Source organism: Glandiceps talaboti, chromosome 5, assembly GCF_964340395.1.
Source record: "Glandiceps talaboti chromosome 5, keGlaTala1.1, whole genome shotgun sequence".
In the NCBI taxonomy this organism is placed as follows: Eukaryota; Metazoa; Hemichordata; class Enteropneusta; family Spengelidae; genus Glandiceps; species Glandiceps talaboti.
In genome coordinates, this window is record NC_135553.1 from 10793271 (window position 1) to 10812237 (window position 18967).

Here is an 18967-nt window from a genome sequence, read left to right on the forward strand (position 1 = left end):
TCAGTTATGTGCTCTATTGCTGTCAATTCATATGATTGAATTGACAGAATAAAGGAAAAGATATAAATACCAATCTGTGCAAGCGAGAGCTATTAAGATTCCTGATTTATAGTAATCAGTGTACCTTGAAGTTCTAGTAAAGCTAATTTGATGTGCCACTAACACACACAAATTTCTAGTGACACTGAAATTTCTGTAAATTGGCACAGAAACATGACCCCAGTTCATGGATCTCATGATATCCAGTGTTTCATTTTGAAAAATACAATTACATACTAAATGTTTCTTTTTACTTTGTTTTATAGAAATTAATGAATGCTTGACCCATAACTGTCAGAATGGAGGTACTTGTAATGATAACTTAGGTTACTACACATGCACCTGTCTACCTGGCTGGACTGGATCTTACTGTGAAACAGGTTTGTGAATTTTATAGCTCTGTGTTTTTTTCATGATTTTATTTTAAATGGTAGGAGTATATTTTGTGAAAATTTTTTCAGAGATTAATTATGTTAGGTAAAGGATGATAAATAATTACCGGACTAGTAATAACAGTAGTAATATTATAATTAAATTTCATCTCAAATCCCGAAGAAGTTTTCATCAAAAAATGCAATTCCCAAAAGTAGTAAAAAGACTAATGTTTAGATCGTAAGGATTGTATTGTCGATAACCTTTGTGTAGTTAGCTCATTTATCACAGTCCTAGCAGCATTTTGTATGCAATTAAATGTGTAGATGTAAGGTACATGTTTTTTATGGTCAAAATTTAAACTGTAGTTAAGACTTTTTGCTCCTTTCAATGCACATAATTGTGAGACATTTTTGAAAATTTCTGATGGTGTTCTTTGAACATTGGTCAACACTAATCAGTCTTTAGAAATTTGTCCATTTTTGTTGATCCCATTTATTTTATGTGATTTTTATGTTTTTTCAAAGTAAAGGATGATATAATAATACTCACTGATTTGCCCACAGCTATTGATGCATGCCAGAGTAACCCATGTAAAAATGCAGCAACCTGCAATGACTTCCAGAGTTACTACATATGTACTTGTCAACCAGGATTTAATGGCATTCACTGTGAAACAAGTAAGTCAAAAGAAATCAAACTATTTTTCAGTTAGCAAAAACAAAAAGAACTTAAAAAACACACAAAAAACCCCCAAACATTTCTGCCGATGGTTAGTGAAAATTACGTCTGACGGTTGTATGTAAAAAATGAGACATGTGTTTTAAAAACCTTAAGTTTGATTTTGTCTTTTTTTTGTGGCAAGAATGGCTAAGAATGTCTACAGGTGTGTGTGGCAATAGGCAACCTTCATGTTCTACTTTGATATTGGGAATATTTATGTTCTATCTGTAGATATCCAGGAATGTAGCAGTCAACCATGCAAGAATGGTGCCACATGCTTTGATAATATCAATTACTTCTCATGTACATGTGCCAATGGATGGACTGGAACAACTTGTGAAACAGGTAAAAATACTTGGTGTCCAAAATATGCGCTGATAGCGACACCATATTGTCTTCCCTTGAGTGGAAGTGAAAATAGCATGGGGATGTTTGATGGCTAAGAATGCATTGTTTCTGTTCACAATTACTGGTTTTACATCTCTTTAAGGTCCAACTTTATACAATTAAACTTACTTTCGTCTGCTAAACTCTCAGTATCATTGTTTCTGCCCAGGTCTTCTGTAAACTTGGCAGTGTTTACTTTACCCCAGGGATTTTGCTATTGGCCTGGCAATCGGCCAGTATGTTATGTCATGTTATAAAGCAAAGTCTCTGGGCTATAGTACTATAGTTCATGTATCTCTCAGTAATTTCCTACAAAACAAGTGTTTGATTAGTGTATGCATGAGCTATTCTTCATATTTCATAAATGTGTTCATCATATCATGGTTGAAATGTTGAGAGATTTTGCAATCTGCTCTTTTTAAGACCTCTGTAATGTGTATCTAAGTTGTGCTAGTTTCTTGTATGTGATGTTTTGCTATACACATACACATACTTCATTTAGCATTGCAGTGCAGTTTTTTCATTCTCATGTTTATCTTGCATGCCCAAGTGATCTTTTCACAAAACCACAGAACTTTCTCAACTTCAAGTTGTCAGTGACTGAACTACGATGTTTCCTCTCACTGTATCATCATACAATTATCTTGGTGTGATTTGTCCAGTGCATGCTATCAACCTTAGCCTATCTTTCATGAAAATTTATGTAATGCATTGTTAATTACATGTATATGAAAATGACACTTTCTTGGAAATTCTGCTGTCACATCTGTTGAATTAATACACTACAGGGAAGATCTTTCAACTTCACATGTAACTGAATTGTCATCATGTTGTCTTAAAAACCCTGTGTTATTGAAACATAACATTACATATTCTAAACTTCACTGTTTTTGTATTACATGTACTTACTCACCATTTTTCATGTGTGCTGTCCACTGTCATACTCACCAAATACAAACTTTTCCTGTAGCTATTAATCTCTGTCAACCTAATCCATGTATGAATGGGGCTACTTGTAGCAACTTCCAAATTTCCTACACCTGTAACTGCCCACCAGCATACACAGGCAGTCACTGTGAATTCAGTAAGTATACCTGGGCTCGTACTCTGATAGCAGATGTAGTAATAATAATCATACTATGTATATCATTTATTGGTGTGTGGACATACCTGAATTCTTTTCCTGTCATGGTCTAGTTGTACTATACATCATAATAGGGCACTTGAAATCCAGACTGAGCATGCTCAGATGCAAAGCACTATGGGATTATATGTGGAGCTATAGATAGAATAAGCCCACTACAATGGTCAGGGTAACCATGACTAGGTTATTTGTGGTTACAAACAATGTAACAATATTGTTTACAATAGTGATTGATTTCATTTTTATCATCACTTTACCCATGATGCACCATTTTGGATTTTTAAGATGATGGGTTCACAAGTTCAACCTTATTGATTATTGATGCAGTCTTCTTGTAGTACATATACTGCATGGCCATATCTGCTATGAAATCCATGCCGTCTAGTTTTGCAGTATGGTATGGCTATATTTGTGGTCTGCAATCCATTCTGGCCACTTCTGTAGTATGGAATCTAAAGCTTGGAATCCATCACCCATTGTCTAGTGTAACATGGCTATTTGTAGAGCTGCGTTGAATCACATGTTGAAATTCACTCAAAGTTTGCACTCCTCATAGTGTTATTGTATTAAAACGACAGTGCCCATGATGACAAATTTTGCAGTCTGATGTTGAAAACAAATGCCATTGATTGGATTTCCATGGTAAGTCATCCAGCCGTTCATGTCAATCAAAACTGCATTATGATTATTTCTAATTCATGTATATTGTACATTTTCTCCATAGACATCAATGAATGTTCAAGCAACCCATGTCGCAATGGTGCAACATGCAATGATTTGATTGGCATGTATATATGTTCGTGTTTCCCTGGCTGGACTGGAACCAACTGTGAAATTGGTAAGTAAAAGTCATTTGCACTCCAGTTTTTACAACCTGTTGGGAAAATAAAAGGTCAATATTACTGATTGAAATGATTGACTTGATAACATATAGATAAACAGATTCATTAACACACTGGCTGTTGATTGAAGGATGAATGTACATGTACATTGTAAAACTTTGGTCATTGGATGAGGTAAGACTAGTCACGTTTGTTTGTGCTCCTGAAATCTTTATACAATGAAAAGTAAGATTTATCCGAAGTAAAGCTAAAATAGTGGTATTGTAGGGAATTCTTGGAGATTGCATATCCATATGTGATGTAAAATATATATTTAAGTGGTAATTCAGCACAAAAAAAGGCTTGAATCTATAGTTTTGAACCGAGTGGGCTTTATCTAGAAGTTTGAAGTAGAGGGTAAATAAAATATTGACCCTCGTCTTAAATCAAGTGGCTAGGTTAGATTAGTTTTACTCAAAAGTATATAGTCTCTCACCCACAACTTTAAATCATTTTCTTTTTTGGAATTTAATGTTTGCCATTTATTTGTATGGTTAGCTCTTTTGTGATAAAGGAATTCCAATTCAATTCAATTCAATTCAATATATATATATATATATATATATATATATATATATATATATATATATATATATATATATATATATATATATATATATATATATATATATATATATATATATATAATATAATTATATAAATCACCCTGTATATGCAAAGCATTTCAAAACATAATAACACTTGATACATTTGTTGTGTACCTTTTCTTATATAGCCATTAATCTGTGTCTAACCGATTCATGTCTGAATGGTGCCACCTGCAACAACTTCCAAACCTATTACACCTGTACATGTGCACCTGGATGGACTGGCACAGCATGTCAGCAAGCAGTCAATCTATGTCTACCAGAGAATCCATGTGAAAACGGAGCTACTTGTACCAACTTTCAGACCTCCTACATATGTTCCTGTTTACCAGGCTGGACAGGACTCGCTTGCCAAGACCCAGTTGATTTGTGTACAAGTAACCCATGTCTGAATGGCGGTCTTTGCCTTAATGCACAGGTATATTATACCTGTAATTGTCTCCCGGAATACACTGGAACAAATTGTGAAATTAGTAAGTGAATTATATTGATACTGGGCTAGATTATTCATGTAGTTATTAGAGATAAAGTAGCTTTTGTGGAACCTACACTGTGCCTTAAACTAGATTCCAAATGTTTAAATGAGTATAATGTCCTTAGATAGGGTGACTCAATTTTTCTTTATTACCATTTCTTCATTTCAATTTTTTTTTCATTATCCAACTGACCAAAATTTTCAGCTCAGACATCAAAATTATTAATTTATTTTTTGGCAACCCAAAATATTTTGCACCCTAATCATTGGATATTGCAAACTTGGCAATGACATGCTAGTATTATATAGTTACCAGGGAAAGCATTTGTTATGTAACAGTTCATAGTATCAGTTGCATCAACCAGAATTATGATTTTTTTTTTAAAATACAAAGAGGTGTCTGCTGCAGTCAGCAGTAATCATCTACATCAAGTATGTAAATAAGGGTTTGAATGATATGCTGTATGAAAGACATTATTAAAGAGATTCAAAGCCAATGGGTACTTGCGACAATCAAAAATAATAATTGATGCAGCAATTGTTTCTTTGTTTCTGTTAAATCATGAAATTTGTGAACGTCTACAGTACAGTAAGCTTGTTGGCAATGTGAGGTAAACCTGCTTTCAGCTTTACTAGCCTGCAATTTTTATGCCAGACTTTAAAAAATACCATACTATCACAGAAATGAAAGATTAGAAAAGATTGTGATGTTTTATCTGACGAGTACTTTCATGTTTTTCTCTCTCATTTTAGCTCGCAATGCATGTCAATCCAACCCCTGTCTAAATGGAGGCACCTGTTCCGATTACTTGACATATCATTCATGTACCTGCCCACCTCAATGGACTGGAGAATTTTGTCAAACAAGTAGGTCTTAATTTTGCCAAATATGACAAAATATTGTTGTAATAATGATTTGAGTTATACAGCTTCAAGCACTTTATAATAATATATTTACCCATGTTAGGACCAAAAGCTGCACAGTGTTCCTCTACTATTCCTCAAATCTCGACATGTACAGTCCCTGCTATCTCTAGTAGTGCAGGGGATTACATTCTTCACATAGTAACCTGTGTCCTGCCAGGTTCTCATTTATACAGCTTGTTTGACTTTTAGGTACAGTTGTGGTTCAACCTTTGTTTAAGATCTACAGCAACTGCAAATGAATGACAGTGGTTAAGGTTCAAACCAGCAATCTGGAGATTCTAAGCAGGCTAACCATTGACTGTTTTATATCAATAAGTGTTGTCCTTGTGTACCAAGGAGGAATTCATAATCATTCCTTTCTCTGGTATTTGTCTTACAGAACTTGATGCTTGTTCTCCAAACTTGTGCCAGAATGGTGCAACTTGCAACAACTTCTACACAACTTATACATGTACCTGTGCACTAGGATGGGAAGACTACAATTGTGACGTTGGTAAGACTCTTTCAAGTCAATTATTTTGTGGCAAACTCATTCTTTATTAGTTAATTTATGTTTCTCATCATATCACCTTAGAAATGATGGGTATATTCTTTAAAAAAAATGTTTGTGTACTCATTGGGAATGCTTTGTAATTCATTGTACTTTTACAATCTAAATGCCTTCTTTAGGAACTACAATTAAAGTCAGAAGTTTATGATTGTGACTGTGTGATTGGTTGTGTGAAATCTTGGGAGAGTAAGTGTTAGAAGATGAGTTAGTGAAACATTAAGGCAATCAAATGTCATTTATTACAAGTTAGATTGATTGATTTGTTTGTTATTTTATTTCAGCCACTGATCTATGTGGTCCAACCAATCCATGCTTTAATGGAGCCACATGTACCAATTTCCAGACTACCTATCAGTGTGATTGTTTGGCAGGATATGTAGGAAATAACTGCCAAATAGGTAGGTCAAGTTCATGGGTAGTCTAGGTCAAAAGTCACAGATATCTGACCTTAAGTGTTTCATGGTCAAATTTGTGAAATTAAACAAAATTTACTTGAAGATGAGTCATTCCTACTTTGAAGTGAGGGAACCTGGATGTAACCCACCAAACATCCTGTCCAATGCCACACAAAGATTATTATAAATTAATGCAGTTTAGCTCATTGGACATTTAGATTTCAACTTATATTCTCTTTTTCAAAGAGTGTATGTGATATACCATGGATACTTATCAGAGTTTCTGCCCCTACAGTGTGATATTAAACTATGCTGTGTGTTCATTATTATCATTATTATCTGTCGGACTTTTAGCCAGAGCGAAATTCTCCCCAACACTTTGAGCAAGGATCAAATACCAATAACACAGTCTGGAATTTACTGGTTGGAGAGCAGGAAGGGAGAATTCTGACTTGAAATGTGATCATTCTGATGTATTTTTCTCTTTTCAGCTATTGATTTGTGTCAACCAAACAACCCCTGTCAGAATAATGGCTTGTGTTTCAACTACAGAACATATTTCGCATGTCAATGCCCTGCTGGTTACACTGGAAATCTCTGTGAACAACGTAAGTCAAAATTTTGTTTTTATCATATTCAGAGGTATATTTTATACATGATACATTTGAAACTCGTAAACATCTGTCGACAGAATTTGCAGAATTGTGTTCTGATGAATTTCACACTTGTGTTTATATACACTTTAAAAACGATTTTTAGCACAACTGCAACAAACGGTCAGTAAATGTCATTATTTGTTTCTGTGTTTTTGTGTCAATAATTCTTCCGACATCTCTGAAATCGAATATCACCAAGTAATGACAATCAACCAACTTGTACATATACATATAAAGAAAGAAGTTTGTGAAAATAAGGTTTATCAGAGTAGGTGTCCATATTTTGGGTGAAATAATGTCAGAATTGCTAAAAAATATGTTACTTTGAAAGTATTTGTCATTAGATCTTTGATTATCGATTGTGTTTCAATGCCATTGGAACTTTCATTTAGTTGTATCAGTTTGTGTGACTTTTAATAATGGTTTTTCATGTCGTAAATGTGACAAGGGTTTTGACAGGCAAATTTTTGCTTACATTAGAATTTCTCGGACATCATGCAGCATATTATTATATCGCCTTTCTGAATATGAAAGTTGATTCTTATCTCTGGTTCATATTGTAGTAAAAGACATTTTTTTCATTGACTTACTACATTGAAAGTGGGTAAAATCTTTTACTGATGTATCTATTCTGCTTAAACTTAACAGCCATTGATCTCTGTGAAACCACACCATGTTTGAATGGAGCCACATGCTCTAACTTCAGGACCTATTACACTTGCCAGTGTCCACTGGGCTATGATGGATACAACTGTGAGAACGGTGAGTACATGGAAATTCATTTGATTAAATTTTGTATGAAATATGATGAAGAAACATTATTAATTATGTATTGTATCATGACTTTAAGTTAGTTACATAATTATGCATGTGGTTTGATAAATTCAACCCCAATGGTCATGAATTATTGCTACCTGCACGAATTGTACTATTCAATGTTATTAAAATCTGATGTGGTGAAAGTGGCTAGATGCCTTCATTTACCTCTATTTCCATCGTTTTGCAATTGTATCATTTGTTTTGTTCTGGGTGGGAAGGCGTCGATCACCCAGAACAAAGCAAACGATACAAAACGATGGAAATAGAAGTAAACGAAGGCATCTAGCCGCTTTCACCCCATCAGATTTTAATCAGATTGTGTATTATCATAAATCATTTGTTCATGATCAAGTCTTCCTATCTTTCTGCTGGACAACATAACCCACATGACTATTAACAATTCATTCATAACAGGAAATCTTACCACTAGAAAGTTGACACATTTGATAATTCTAGGATTTGGTAATTTTAGATGTCCTAATAGAAGATTTCCAAATTTCATGGAAACTCCAAAACTCAACATCCCCATGTATTTCTTTTTTCTTTTAGCTCAAAACCCATGTGCACCAACATCTCCTTGTCTTAATGGTGGAACATGTAATAATTATTACACCTACTTTGAGTGTACTTGTGCCACAGGATGGACTGGAACCGTGTGTGAGACAGGTAAGTTAATCATTTAATGTTTGACAACAAATTTTGAAATATACCAGAATTTATTCCATTACATGGAATTTGAATATGAAGCTAATGTTTGTGATAGCTTTTTAACATCTGAATCATTATGTACACATCTTGAAGTGTCAAAAGCACAGTTTATAATTGTTCAGGTGAAAAGATTTGCATAAAAACTCAACCTAAACTATTCTATACACTAATAATGTCAATGAATTTTAGTATTAAAAATGTGTAGTATCCATACTAAATTATGACATTCAATTGTAATAAGTATGCCCGAATGTAAGGTTTGAGTTCTCCTAATATCAAATGATGGCTATAAAATTTGCTTTTGAACAGTATATTAAAGTATATGTAGAACAATATCACAGGTACCTGTTAATAGTTTGTATCCCCTCCCCCTGCCCACCTAAAAAATGGCACACACAAAATATTTTCAAAAAATGCATCAACTCAGCTGGTTGCCAGTGTGATATCATGTTTACCAATAAATGGTTTTCTTTTTTGTTTATTTCTTTCGTCTATCAGCTCTCGATGAATGTGATCCCGATCCCTGTCAGAATGGAGCCACATGTACCAACTTTTATACTTATTACACTTGTAAGTGTAATCCTGGTTGGACTGGCACAAACTGTCAAACAAGTGAGTATTTAGTGATTTTCACCCGAAATTTATAGCTATGTAATTAATTGTTTGAATCATTTAAAATGTTGATGGAGTGTTTTTCAACAATGATTGATGACCATGAGTGACATGTGAAAGGGGCCTTGTCAGTCACCAAGTCAAATAGTGACAAAATCTAAGTCATGATTATTTTCTGAATAATGAGATGAATGAGATAGAAAACAAACAAGTATTTGAGAGCAAGTATGTAGATGTTTGTAAACTTCCCTTACTTCAAGGAAGCAAGTGAGTATTTGGGAGCAAGTACTTAGATGTTTGCAAACTTACTTCAGAAAACAAATAGTCAATAATAGTGAACATTAACATTTTGACTCCAGCTATTAAATTGAGTACTGCAGAATCAATGACGTAGACATGTGTTTCCTGTTATGATGTAGAATGACCAGAAATAAACATATGCGAAATTCGCACATCTTGTCTTTTGCATAGCATAATATATAATATATATTATATTGAAGTAAAGAAGGAGGTTTTTCCTCAATATTGATATAAAAAAATCGTAAACTTAAAAATATTGAAGAAACCTAGTTTTCCTTGAATCAAAAAATCTCACGATAAGGGATCTTTTACTCTGAAATATTGAAGGATAGTTCTTTTTCCCCAAGTTGAAGGTCACAGTTGGTCATGTGTTTGTTGTTTTTGGAGTTAAAAAAAAATAGATAGTGACAATGGTTTGGTATACTTTTGTTTCTCCATAGGACTGAATGCATGTGGTGTAAACACATGTTTGAATGGTGGAACTTGTAATGATTTCAACTCGTACTACTCCTGTAGTTGTGTACCAGGATGGCAAGGAACTAACTGTGAAGAGGGTAAGTGTTGTCCTTTTAAGCGGTTTTTGCTAAACTTAGTAACAGTATAAGGGAATCAGCTAAAACTTATACATATTTGTTCATTATACATTGATCCATGATTTTGGCTACATGGTAAAATGACTGAGGAACTACATGTACAGTAGATTTTACATACTTTAACACTAACTTCCAGATTTGCATTTCATGTATTTTAGAAGAGGTACAGAGTTAATAACCATACACATCTAAGAGAATTAAGTTATGGAATCTCAACAGCTGTTTAATGTTGATAGGTTGATATTTATATTCAGAAATGTGAAACTTACATAAAGTAGTTATTTAAAGATGAGGTCCGTAAAGAAAATGTTATACTAATTTTAACACTTCCATCTATTTCTAAGTTGATCGATGTCATTATGAGCCATGTCATAATGGAGGAGAATGTTATATGACAAAAATAGATTTCATATGCTTCTGTACACTTGGTTGGACAGGAGACAACTGTGAATTAGGTATCTTCTTGTAACATTAGTTTGCATCGAATGCTTCTTTTCAATTAGGAAAACACTTAAAATTTGCATTTTGATGACAATATCTGAAATGATAATTTCCTCTTCCTGACATAAAGATCCGGACATAGTTTGATATATAAACCCCTCAAAATAAACTGAACTTATTTACTTTTGCTTGACATTTTATTTATGTCATATTTTGTATTAGAATTTATTTGTGTGTGATAACTTTTCATAAATAGTATAGTAACATCACAGTAAAATATTATATATATATCTTTCTAATAAAAAACTTTCTAAGCATCTAATCAGTTAAACCTTTAATGACTTGGTTTCTGTAACTCTATGTGATTACACCTTAAATATAAGGGGTTGTGAAAATGCTGATATTTTGTATATGTATTTTTGTCGATGAGGTGCATGATTGTAATATTTTTACAGTTGTTTTTGTATGGAAGGTTATGTATACTTGATTACTGGTACATGTAATTCTTTTTCTGTTTACTTTCTGATGAATAAGCAAGTTTGTCAATGTTTATGTAAATTATAATATTTTGCATCCTGCCATTTAATTTCAACGCATAATATTTATATTGTATTCATTATTTTAAAAGTGAAATGTGTTATTTATGTAGATGAGGAACACTGAACATCAGCTGTATTGTCATTTGTATTTTTGTATACATTGCAAATGTGATCAATAGCCATGCCAGGCTGACTATTTACAAGAAAGCCTGGCCAATCAAGTGGTTCAATGCAGTTCAGAGTTACAGTAAATTCTATTGCATGTGCATGATAATCCTTAAATTTTGTCAAACTGTTAATTCCACCAAAAATGGAAGATTGAATTACCAACTGTGTTGTAGATGTGTTCAGGCACTGAACTTAGCATAAATCATCAATTAGAAATCATTATAAGTATGGAATATGTAGAAAAAAAATCTTAGCTGTAAAATAACATGATATCATGCTTATTTTGAAGTAAGTTTGGTTGAGGTAAACATGTATTTTTAATTATTTTTCTCTGTTCATTTTGTGCTAGCTGTGAATACTTGCATAAGTAACCCATGTCAGAATAGTGGAACTTGTTCAAATTATCAAACTTACTACACATGTTTATGTGCAATTGAGTACACTGGATACAACTGTGAAAGCCGTAAGTATTATAAAATCTTTTGATGAGCTGCATCATATTTATACAAATCACAACCCAGGAATCCTAGAAAACATGTGACTGACACACCCATCTATACCCTATGTTTTAAACTGTACTAGTTAGTAATTAGAGAAATGTGCAATTAATTTTCAATGTCTGTTACCAAGACTTCTGTTAGCATGTGTATCATTAGAGTGTTCTTTTCACTAGTTTTCACTACGGGTTGGATAATGAACACCAACATGAAATCTTATGATTTACCATATATCTGTAAGTCTGTTTTCACTCTGTGCATTTCTGCATTCAAATCCTTCAGAATATTTCTGACATCAGTTGGAATAGAAAATTTACATATTATAGTAATTTTTTCAATCAGCTGTAATTTAATTAATAAATGTATTATAATTATCACTTCTCCAAATCATCATCCTTGGTAATTAAGTTGAGGTTGTGTTGATGTACCCCAAACCTGTGACTTACTGAGGATCTACTGCAGTTGACCTGAAGTTTCATTGACTTACTAGTTTTGATAATGAAAGCAACAGTCAATAATTGCACATCACATAACATTATTTTCCCATTTATTACAGGACTTGATGCATGCAGTGGAAACCCATGTCTAAACGGTGCCACCTGTAATAACCTGTTCATTGCCTACACCTGTGATTGTGCCGATGGATGGACTGGAACAAACTGTGAATTAAGTAAGTCTTTCCCTAACCACTTCAATTGGGCTAATCTCCCCAAAGTATGCCCAACTTGTCCCAATACTTCTAAATCTCCTAAATATTCCCTGTCATATGTGACCTAAAGCATATCGAGGCTTAAAAGTTCATTTCACAGGACAAATTTATTGCAAGTGATGATTATCTTCACAGAGCAACTGAGAAGAATCTTCAAGAGACTTATAAGAATGCTTGAAGATTGATTTACTTGAATCAATGTTGGCATCATACCCAGGTCTGTCTGCAAAAAAATGAACCAGTGCATTTAAAGTGTTACTTTAAATGTAGTATGACATGTTTAATTCCTGTGTTGACATGGCTTAGGAAATATGATTTAACATCTGGAATCAATGTGGAATGTTTCCTTCTGAAAAAATTATAATGTTCATTATTGGCTACAGTTTTCAAAACAAAGGAGTTGAGCCAATATCATGATTTTCTTTGGAGGAAGTTGTAGTAGTAGTACATAGACTTGTTCCTGATGTTATGTCAAAAGCATAAAACAAATGTTACAGATAGTGGATTATGTGTGTAATTAGTCAGTTTAGGCTGATTTATCAGATTGAGAATTACAACTCTTAGTTTTCAATTGACGTTCCAGTATATCTTGTATACCTATCTATATACCTATCACTAGGACTAGCTTGCTTTAGTCAGCCATGTATCAATGGTGGCACATGCACAGATCTCACCAGTAGTAGTCCTGGTGACTACAGATGTGACTGTACTTCTCTCTTTACTGGACAGAATTGTCAACAAGGTACTAATACCTTCACCAACTATCCAGGAATATGGTGATGCAGCAACTTGTATTTATTTGAAATATTGTGTTGATTTGGTGTTGTCTTCCAGTGAATGCTTCCTGGTGTTTGTTGTGATAATTCGCTCATTTTAAGTTCCATTTGTGTGATGGCAAACAAAGGTGTGGCATATAGCTTTAGAAACGTTCATGGTTCATATATCATGTACATAGGCATAGATGTAGTCCTTGCTCATATTTGCTGGTAGATTGTAAACCTCTGCACTTTTTGAGTTTTACCCACTGTTGGATGTTATGCCTGTCAGTGATGTGATAAATCTAGACATTCTCAGAGAAAAGTTGCTTCATTTTCAACAGTCAACTACAGCCACTCTCTGAATGCATCAAGTACGTACATATATTAAGAATTCATAGGTTGCAGTAATTGATAGGTCAGATGTACATCACTTTAATACCTCACTTGTGCATGCATGCTGAAGTGATTGTTCAAAATGTACATTTGTAAATCCTGTATGAAAGAACAAAGTGAAAAATGAGTTGTTGTTCAGTAGTACTTTGAACTTTATGGAAACCTGCATGAATGTTGTGCTTTCAGACCTGGTAGAAGTATACAAACTGCACCAACTCTGCACTGTACTTAGAACTTCAAACTGTACTAACTCCAAACTATACTAACTCCAAATTGTTATCATTCTGTTTTTTCTATCCTTTCTGTCTTTCTTTCTATTCCTATTTAATGCTGTCCAAGTGATACATATCAATGAGTGTGCCAGTGGTCCCTGTATGAATGGTGGTACATGCCAGGATGGTGTGTATAGATACACCTGTATATGTCCACCCAGCTGGACAGGAACAAATTGTGAACTAGGTACCCTACAGACATTGATTACATACAGTAACAGCATGATGTCAAATGCATGATGACATTGTGTGTTAAAAAAACCTGCTTCTAATTGGAACTTTATGCTGTACAAAGGCATGGATGCCTTTTGTTTCATATTTTGTTGATGATGTATACACATCAATTCTGAATGTGTTTGCCATAGAAAGCTAACTTTACAGTTGCTGTTGATTTCAGAGATTTGTATTTTGGGTGAGGTTATGTTTATTTGGAGCTTTTGCATATTCTGTTGACCAGGATAAGTGTAAAGCTGAATACCTTTAACTAAGTTTAACTGCTTGGTTGTGCTTTATTCATTTGATTTACCCAGCGGATGAATACTGTTGGTCTGTTTTTGCTTAACGATCATTATGGATTCTGTTTTTGTAAATATATGCTTTAGTCAGCATTTGAACTTGTCTCAGTCTGGTGTGCATTTGCTATGTATAGCACTTTGTATATTATTTACTGCTTGTCTTAAACTTTTAATATTTTGTTATTTGAAGTGGTTTCCCATTTGCTTTTATTTCTCTGTAAGTTGTGTTTACCATGGCTTTTCAGTCACCATCTTGTAATGCATTAATTGCATCTGTTGAGTGTGATGTGAAATACTTATATTAAACATATCTAATCTTCCATAATTTCTTTGACCCCATGCACTCGTTAGTGGTGAATATTAATGAGTGTGCCAGTGGGCCTTGTGAGAATGGCGGTGTTTGTATTGATGGACTATATCACTACACATGTAACTGTGCACCAGGATGGTCAGGAAATAACTGTCAACTAGGTACATTACAGACTAGCATCTACAACTAAATCCAAATGTGCAAACAATTTTTCTTGATTTATTTTTTTTCTCACTGTTAATCAATCTTATTCTATCACAAAACGTCCTGAAAAGTTAAGCTAATATTACCATTGGTTTTTCGATAAATGGTTCCACACACATCGTACATGTCATTCCAGTTATGCATGTATACAATTCAGTTAAATTATATCATGAAGGCAATTAGAGTTAAATTAGTAAAATTTTCAAATGTCTTAACATATTCAATCACATTTCATTTCTCATATTTTTTAATGTTCCATCTAATGAACATGACAGCATGGGTAACAAATTCTTAGTTTGTACTTCATATTAACAAACTTCTAACTTTACTCTCTTCTGAAAACTTGATCAGGTGTCAATGAATGTGTGAGTTCCCCATGTCAAAATGGTGGGACATGTGAGGACAGGGTAAATGGTTATACTTGTTACTGCTTGTCATACTGGACAGGAACCCACTGTGATATAGGTATAAAACCTTGTGTCAAATATTGTCGTGTGTTCATTCCTTCAAATCAATGCTTGCAAATGTAGACATGTACCTATTCTACCACTGTTTTCATTGCATGAAACCTTCACTGTTCTCAGACATGGTATTTCTATGATAGCAGAAACAATCATGTGATTATTTAGAATCTATTCTAAACTGTGTTATATTTTGCCAATAACGAAGCCAAGCTATGCTGTAAATAAATTTTAGATGATTTTCTGTGGTGTTACAAAAGTTTCTTGCCAATGAACTTCACCTTTCTCCTCCAAATTAAGGACCCACTACACATATATACTAGCTTACTAAACAGTTGCTATATTATTAAACCTGCAAGTAATTTAAATTCTCTGCGATTATTTTGACCAGTCTTGCTCTTGAATTTCAAGCAATATTTCTCCCAGACTGTTTCATCCATAAACTGTTTCCTTATAGAAAAAATACTGAATATATTCCTAGGTTGAATTTATTCTGTATGCTTCAATCCTTACAAACTATCTATCCATTTGTCTACCTTTCTTTCTGTTGTAACACTCCTCAGAAATGAATGTTGATGAATGTACCAGTGGGCCATGTGAACATGGCGGTGTTTGTATTGATGGACAGTTTCAATACACATGTAACTGTGAACCAGGATGGTCAGGATATAACTGTCAACTAGGTGCCTATCTCTCCCTCTTCTTCTTGTAGGAATAGCATTTATAGAGTAGAAATGTTTCATGTATATGTATATCATGAGGACTAAATGTTAACTTTACTAATACTACATTTTGGGAGAAGATAGATTATCTACCTCTTAATGGTGACAGTTATTGTTGTTCTCAATCCATGCAGCCATTTTTCTTGAAGTTTACCTTCTCCTGAGAGAGTGCATGAGTGAATGTAATTTAGAGTGAGAGTCTGAGAGATACACTGTGTGTGTGTGTGACATCTTTGTTCAAATATATGATAATTGGGTCACTATAGATCTTCATCCCATTTCACAACCGAGACAACAGTGTATCCTATGTTATCTCCCTATATGGTAATTCTTCCAGTGTAGTTCTTAAAACTTTCTTTCTTACTATCATGACCTCAAAGGGGATTAGTTCCAATTTAACTTTTAATTGACCCCCTACATGCACTGAATCTTTCACTTTCTCCTATCAGGAATCAATGAATGTGTTAGTTCTCCATGTCTGCATGGAGGTGCTTGTCAGGATCAGGTGGATGGTTATACATGTAGCTGTCCAACTCATTGGATGGGAACTCACTGTGAAATAGGTATCAAATTCACTGTTCTCATCACAAATCCTTAAAATTCAACTCTAAATACACTGGGAATACTGTGAAAAGAGACTGGTTATATTTCACTTACTCTGTATCATATTACCAAAATCTGACTTTTAGTTGGTTAGAGGAGTTTTAATAATCTGTTCACTTGAGATTTCTATGGCCAATAAACTGTCTTGGAGTCTTCAGCATTATGGAGTGGCAATCTAAAAGCTTTCAATTTAATATTGCTACATTTTTTATCAAGATATCTAATGCAAGAACAACTATGGTCACTTTTGTTGACTAGCATTGTAGAGAAAGTACATTGTAGAGAAAGTATAAAATGTTTGGTTTTCCCATACTTTCCTATGAATCATCAGTGCGATATGTAATATTTCTATACTAACCACTCATGCTAATCTTTTTTCTAACTTGGTACAGCTATCAATATAAATGAGTGTGTCAGTCAACCATGTCAAAACGGGGCTGCATGCAGTGATCTGGTCTTTGATTATCACTGCAACTGTTTACCTGGCTGGACGGGTAAAAACTGTGATGCAGGTACAATGTTGTTTGTGATAAGCATGGTCATATTTTGAAATATTTAATAATCTTCTGGTCATAAACAAATCAAAATTTGTTTGGATGCTAAGCATTTTTTGTACGTGATATTACACAAAAATGATAAATATCTCCTAAATTTTCATGTATTAAAATGATTATAATCACAATCTCTCTGTAAGTAATGGAATGCTGTTCCCATATACTTGGCTTAGATTACATTTATTCATATCGACTGTTTGTTTTTAAATTTTTAAAATGGATACATTCACTTTGAAGTAAAGTCTTTCCAGATTTTTTGCTCTTTCTACTGTAAGTTTTTTTTTTATATTTATAAAATGGGTAAGTGCACTTTGAAGTAAATTCTTTCTAGATTTCTTAAAAAATACCTAGTATGCTAGTATAACAGGTCTACTTGTACAGATGGTAGTCATGGTAGCATGAGATCAAAATAAGTGACACCAATTCCTTCTTTGTATATTGGCCTATATCTTGGTTAGTATTTTGGTACCTATATCATTGCATGTACCTAAAAAATAAAATTAAAATATGACAGTATTATGAATCTATATAAGCTTTGAATTATTCAATTTGAATATATAATAATAACAATAACCTTTATTTATTAAATTTATAAATTTATATGGAATACGGGTAGTTCTTTAAGTTTTTATAAACTTGTCTTTCAAGAACTCCACTGAGTGCTGACTCTCTTGGGTTCAACCTTTCTGCTTAAAATTTCATAATGGACATAATCCAAATTTTAATAACCTGTTTCTAGAAATAATCTCACTTAATCTAATTTATATAATTATAGAGATTACGAGCTTATATACACCTATAAACATATACTGATGATGTTCATGAATAACTTTCTTCAGATATTAACGAATGTGACAGTCACCCTTGCAAGAATCGTGCAACTTGTTTGAATCTTCATGATGCATACGGTTGTGTGTGTACAACTGGATACACTGGAATTCACTGTGATGAGGCTGTAAATGAATGTAACAGCAACCCTTGTCAGAACAGCGCCACTTGCCATGACCTTCTGAACAGTTACTACTGTACATGTATTTCTGGTTATACTGGAACACGCTGTGAACTAGAAATCGATGAATGTGATAGTTTGCCATGCCAGAATGGTGCCACTTGCAATGATTTGCTGAATGGATTTTACTGTACATGCGTACCAGGGTATACTGGTACTATATGTGAACAAGCAATCAATGAATGTGCGAGTAATCCATGTCAAAGTGATGGGGTATGCACCGATTTGAACAATGGTTACTTCTGTACATGTTTGCTTGGGTTAACTGGAACCCATTGTGAAATAGCCATCAATGAATGTGTCAGTTTTCCATGTCAAAATGGTGCAACTTGCTATGACTTACTCAACCGTTTTGATTGCACATGTGTGTCTGGTTATACAGGAACGTTTTGTGAATCGGAAGTGAACGAGTGCATGAGTAATCCATGTCGCAATGCTGGGACATGCTTTGATTTAATGAATGGCTACAGTTGTACATGCGTATCGGGTTATACAGGAACGCATTGTGAATTGGACGTTAATGAATGCAACAGTTACCCATGTCAGAACGGTGCAACTTGCCACGATTTAATCGATGAGTTTTATTGTACTTGTCGGTCTGGTTATACTGGCACAAGATGTGA

General features: G+C 33.8%; 1 protein-coding gene across 1 annotated transcript in view; it reads left to right on the forward strand.

The window, feature by feature from the left end:
- LOC144435341 (uncharacterized) overlaps nucleotides 1–18967 on the forward strand; it is a 97460-nt gene that overhangs the window by 61006 nt on the left and 17487 nt on the right. The window contains exons 58-74 of the mRNA XM_078123937.1: nucleotides 306–419; nucleotides 978–1091; nucleotides 1366–1479; nucleotides 2492–2605; nucleotides 3390–3503; nucleotides 4283–4627; nucleotides 5383–5496; nucleotides 5936–6049; nucleotides 6388–6504; nucleotides 6993–7109; nucleotides 7806–7919; nucleotides 8526–8642; nucleotides 9183–9296; nucleotides 10037–10150; nucleotides 10534–10644; nucleotides 11687–11800; nucleotides 12391–12504. Of these exons, the coding sequence (XP_077980063.1) occupies nucleotides 306–419; nucleotides 978–1091; nucleotides 1366–1479; nucleotides 2492–2605; nucleotides 3390–3503; nucleotides 4283–4627; nucleotides 5383–5496; nucleotides 5936–6049; nucleotides 6388–6504; nucleotides 6993–7109; nucleotides 7806–7919; nucleotides 8526–8642; nucleotides 9183–9296; nucleotides 10037–10150; nucleotides 10534–10644; nucleotides 11687–11800; nucleotides 12391–12504 (2175 nt within the window). The remainder of the gene's footprint in view (nucleotides 1–305; nucleotides 420–977; nucleotides 1092–1365; nucleotides 1480–2491; nucleotides 2606–3389; nucleotides 3504–4282; nucleotides 4628–5382; nucleotides 5497–5935; nucleotides 6050–6387; nucleotides 6505–6992; nucleotides 7110–7805; nucleotides 7920–8525; nucleotides 8643–9182; nucleotides 9297–10036; nucleotides 10151–10533; nucleotides 10645–11686; nucleotides 11801–12390; nucleotides 12505–18967) is intronic.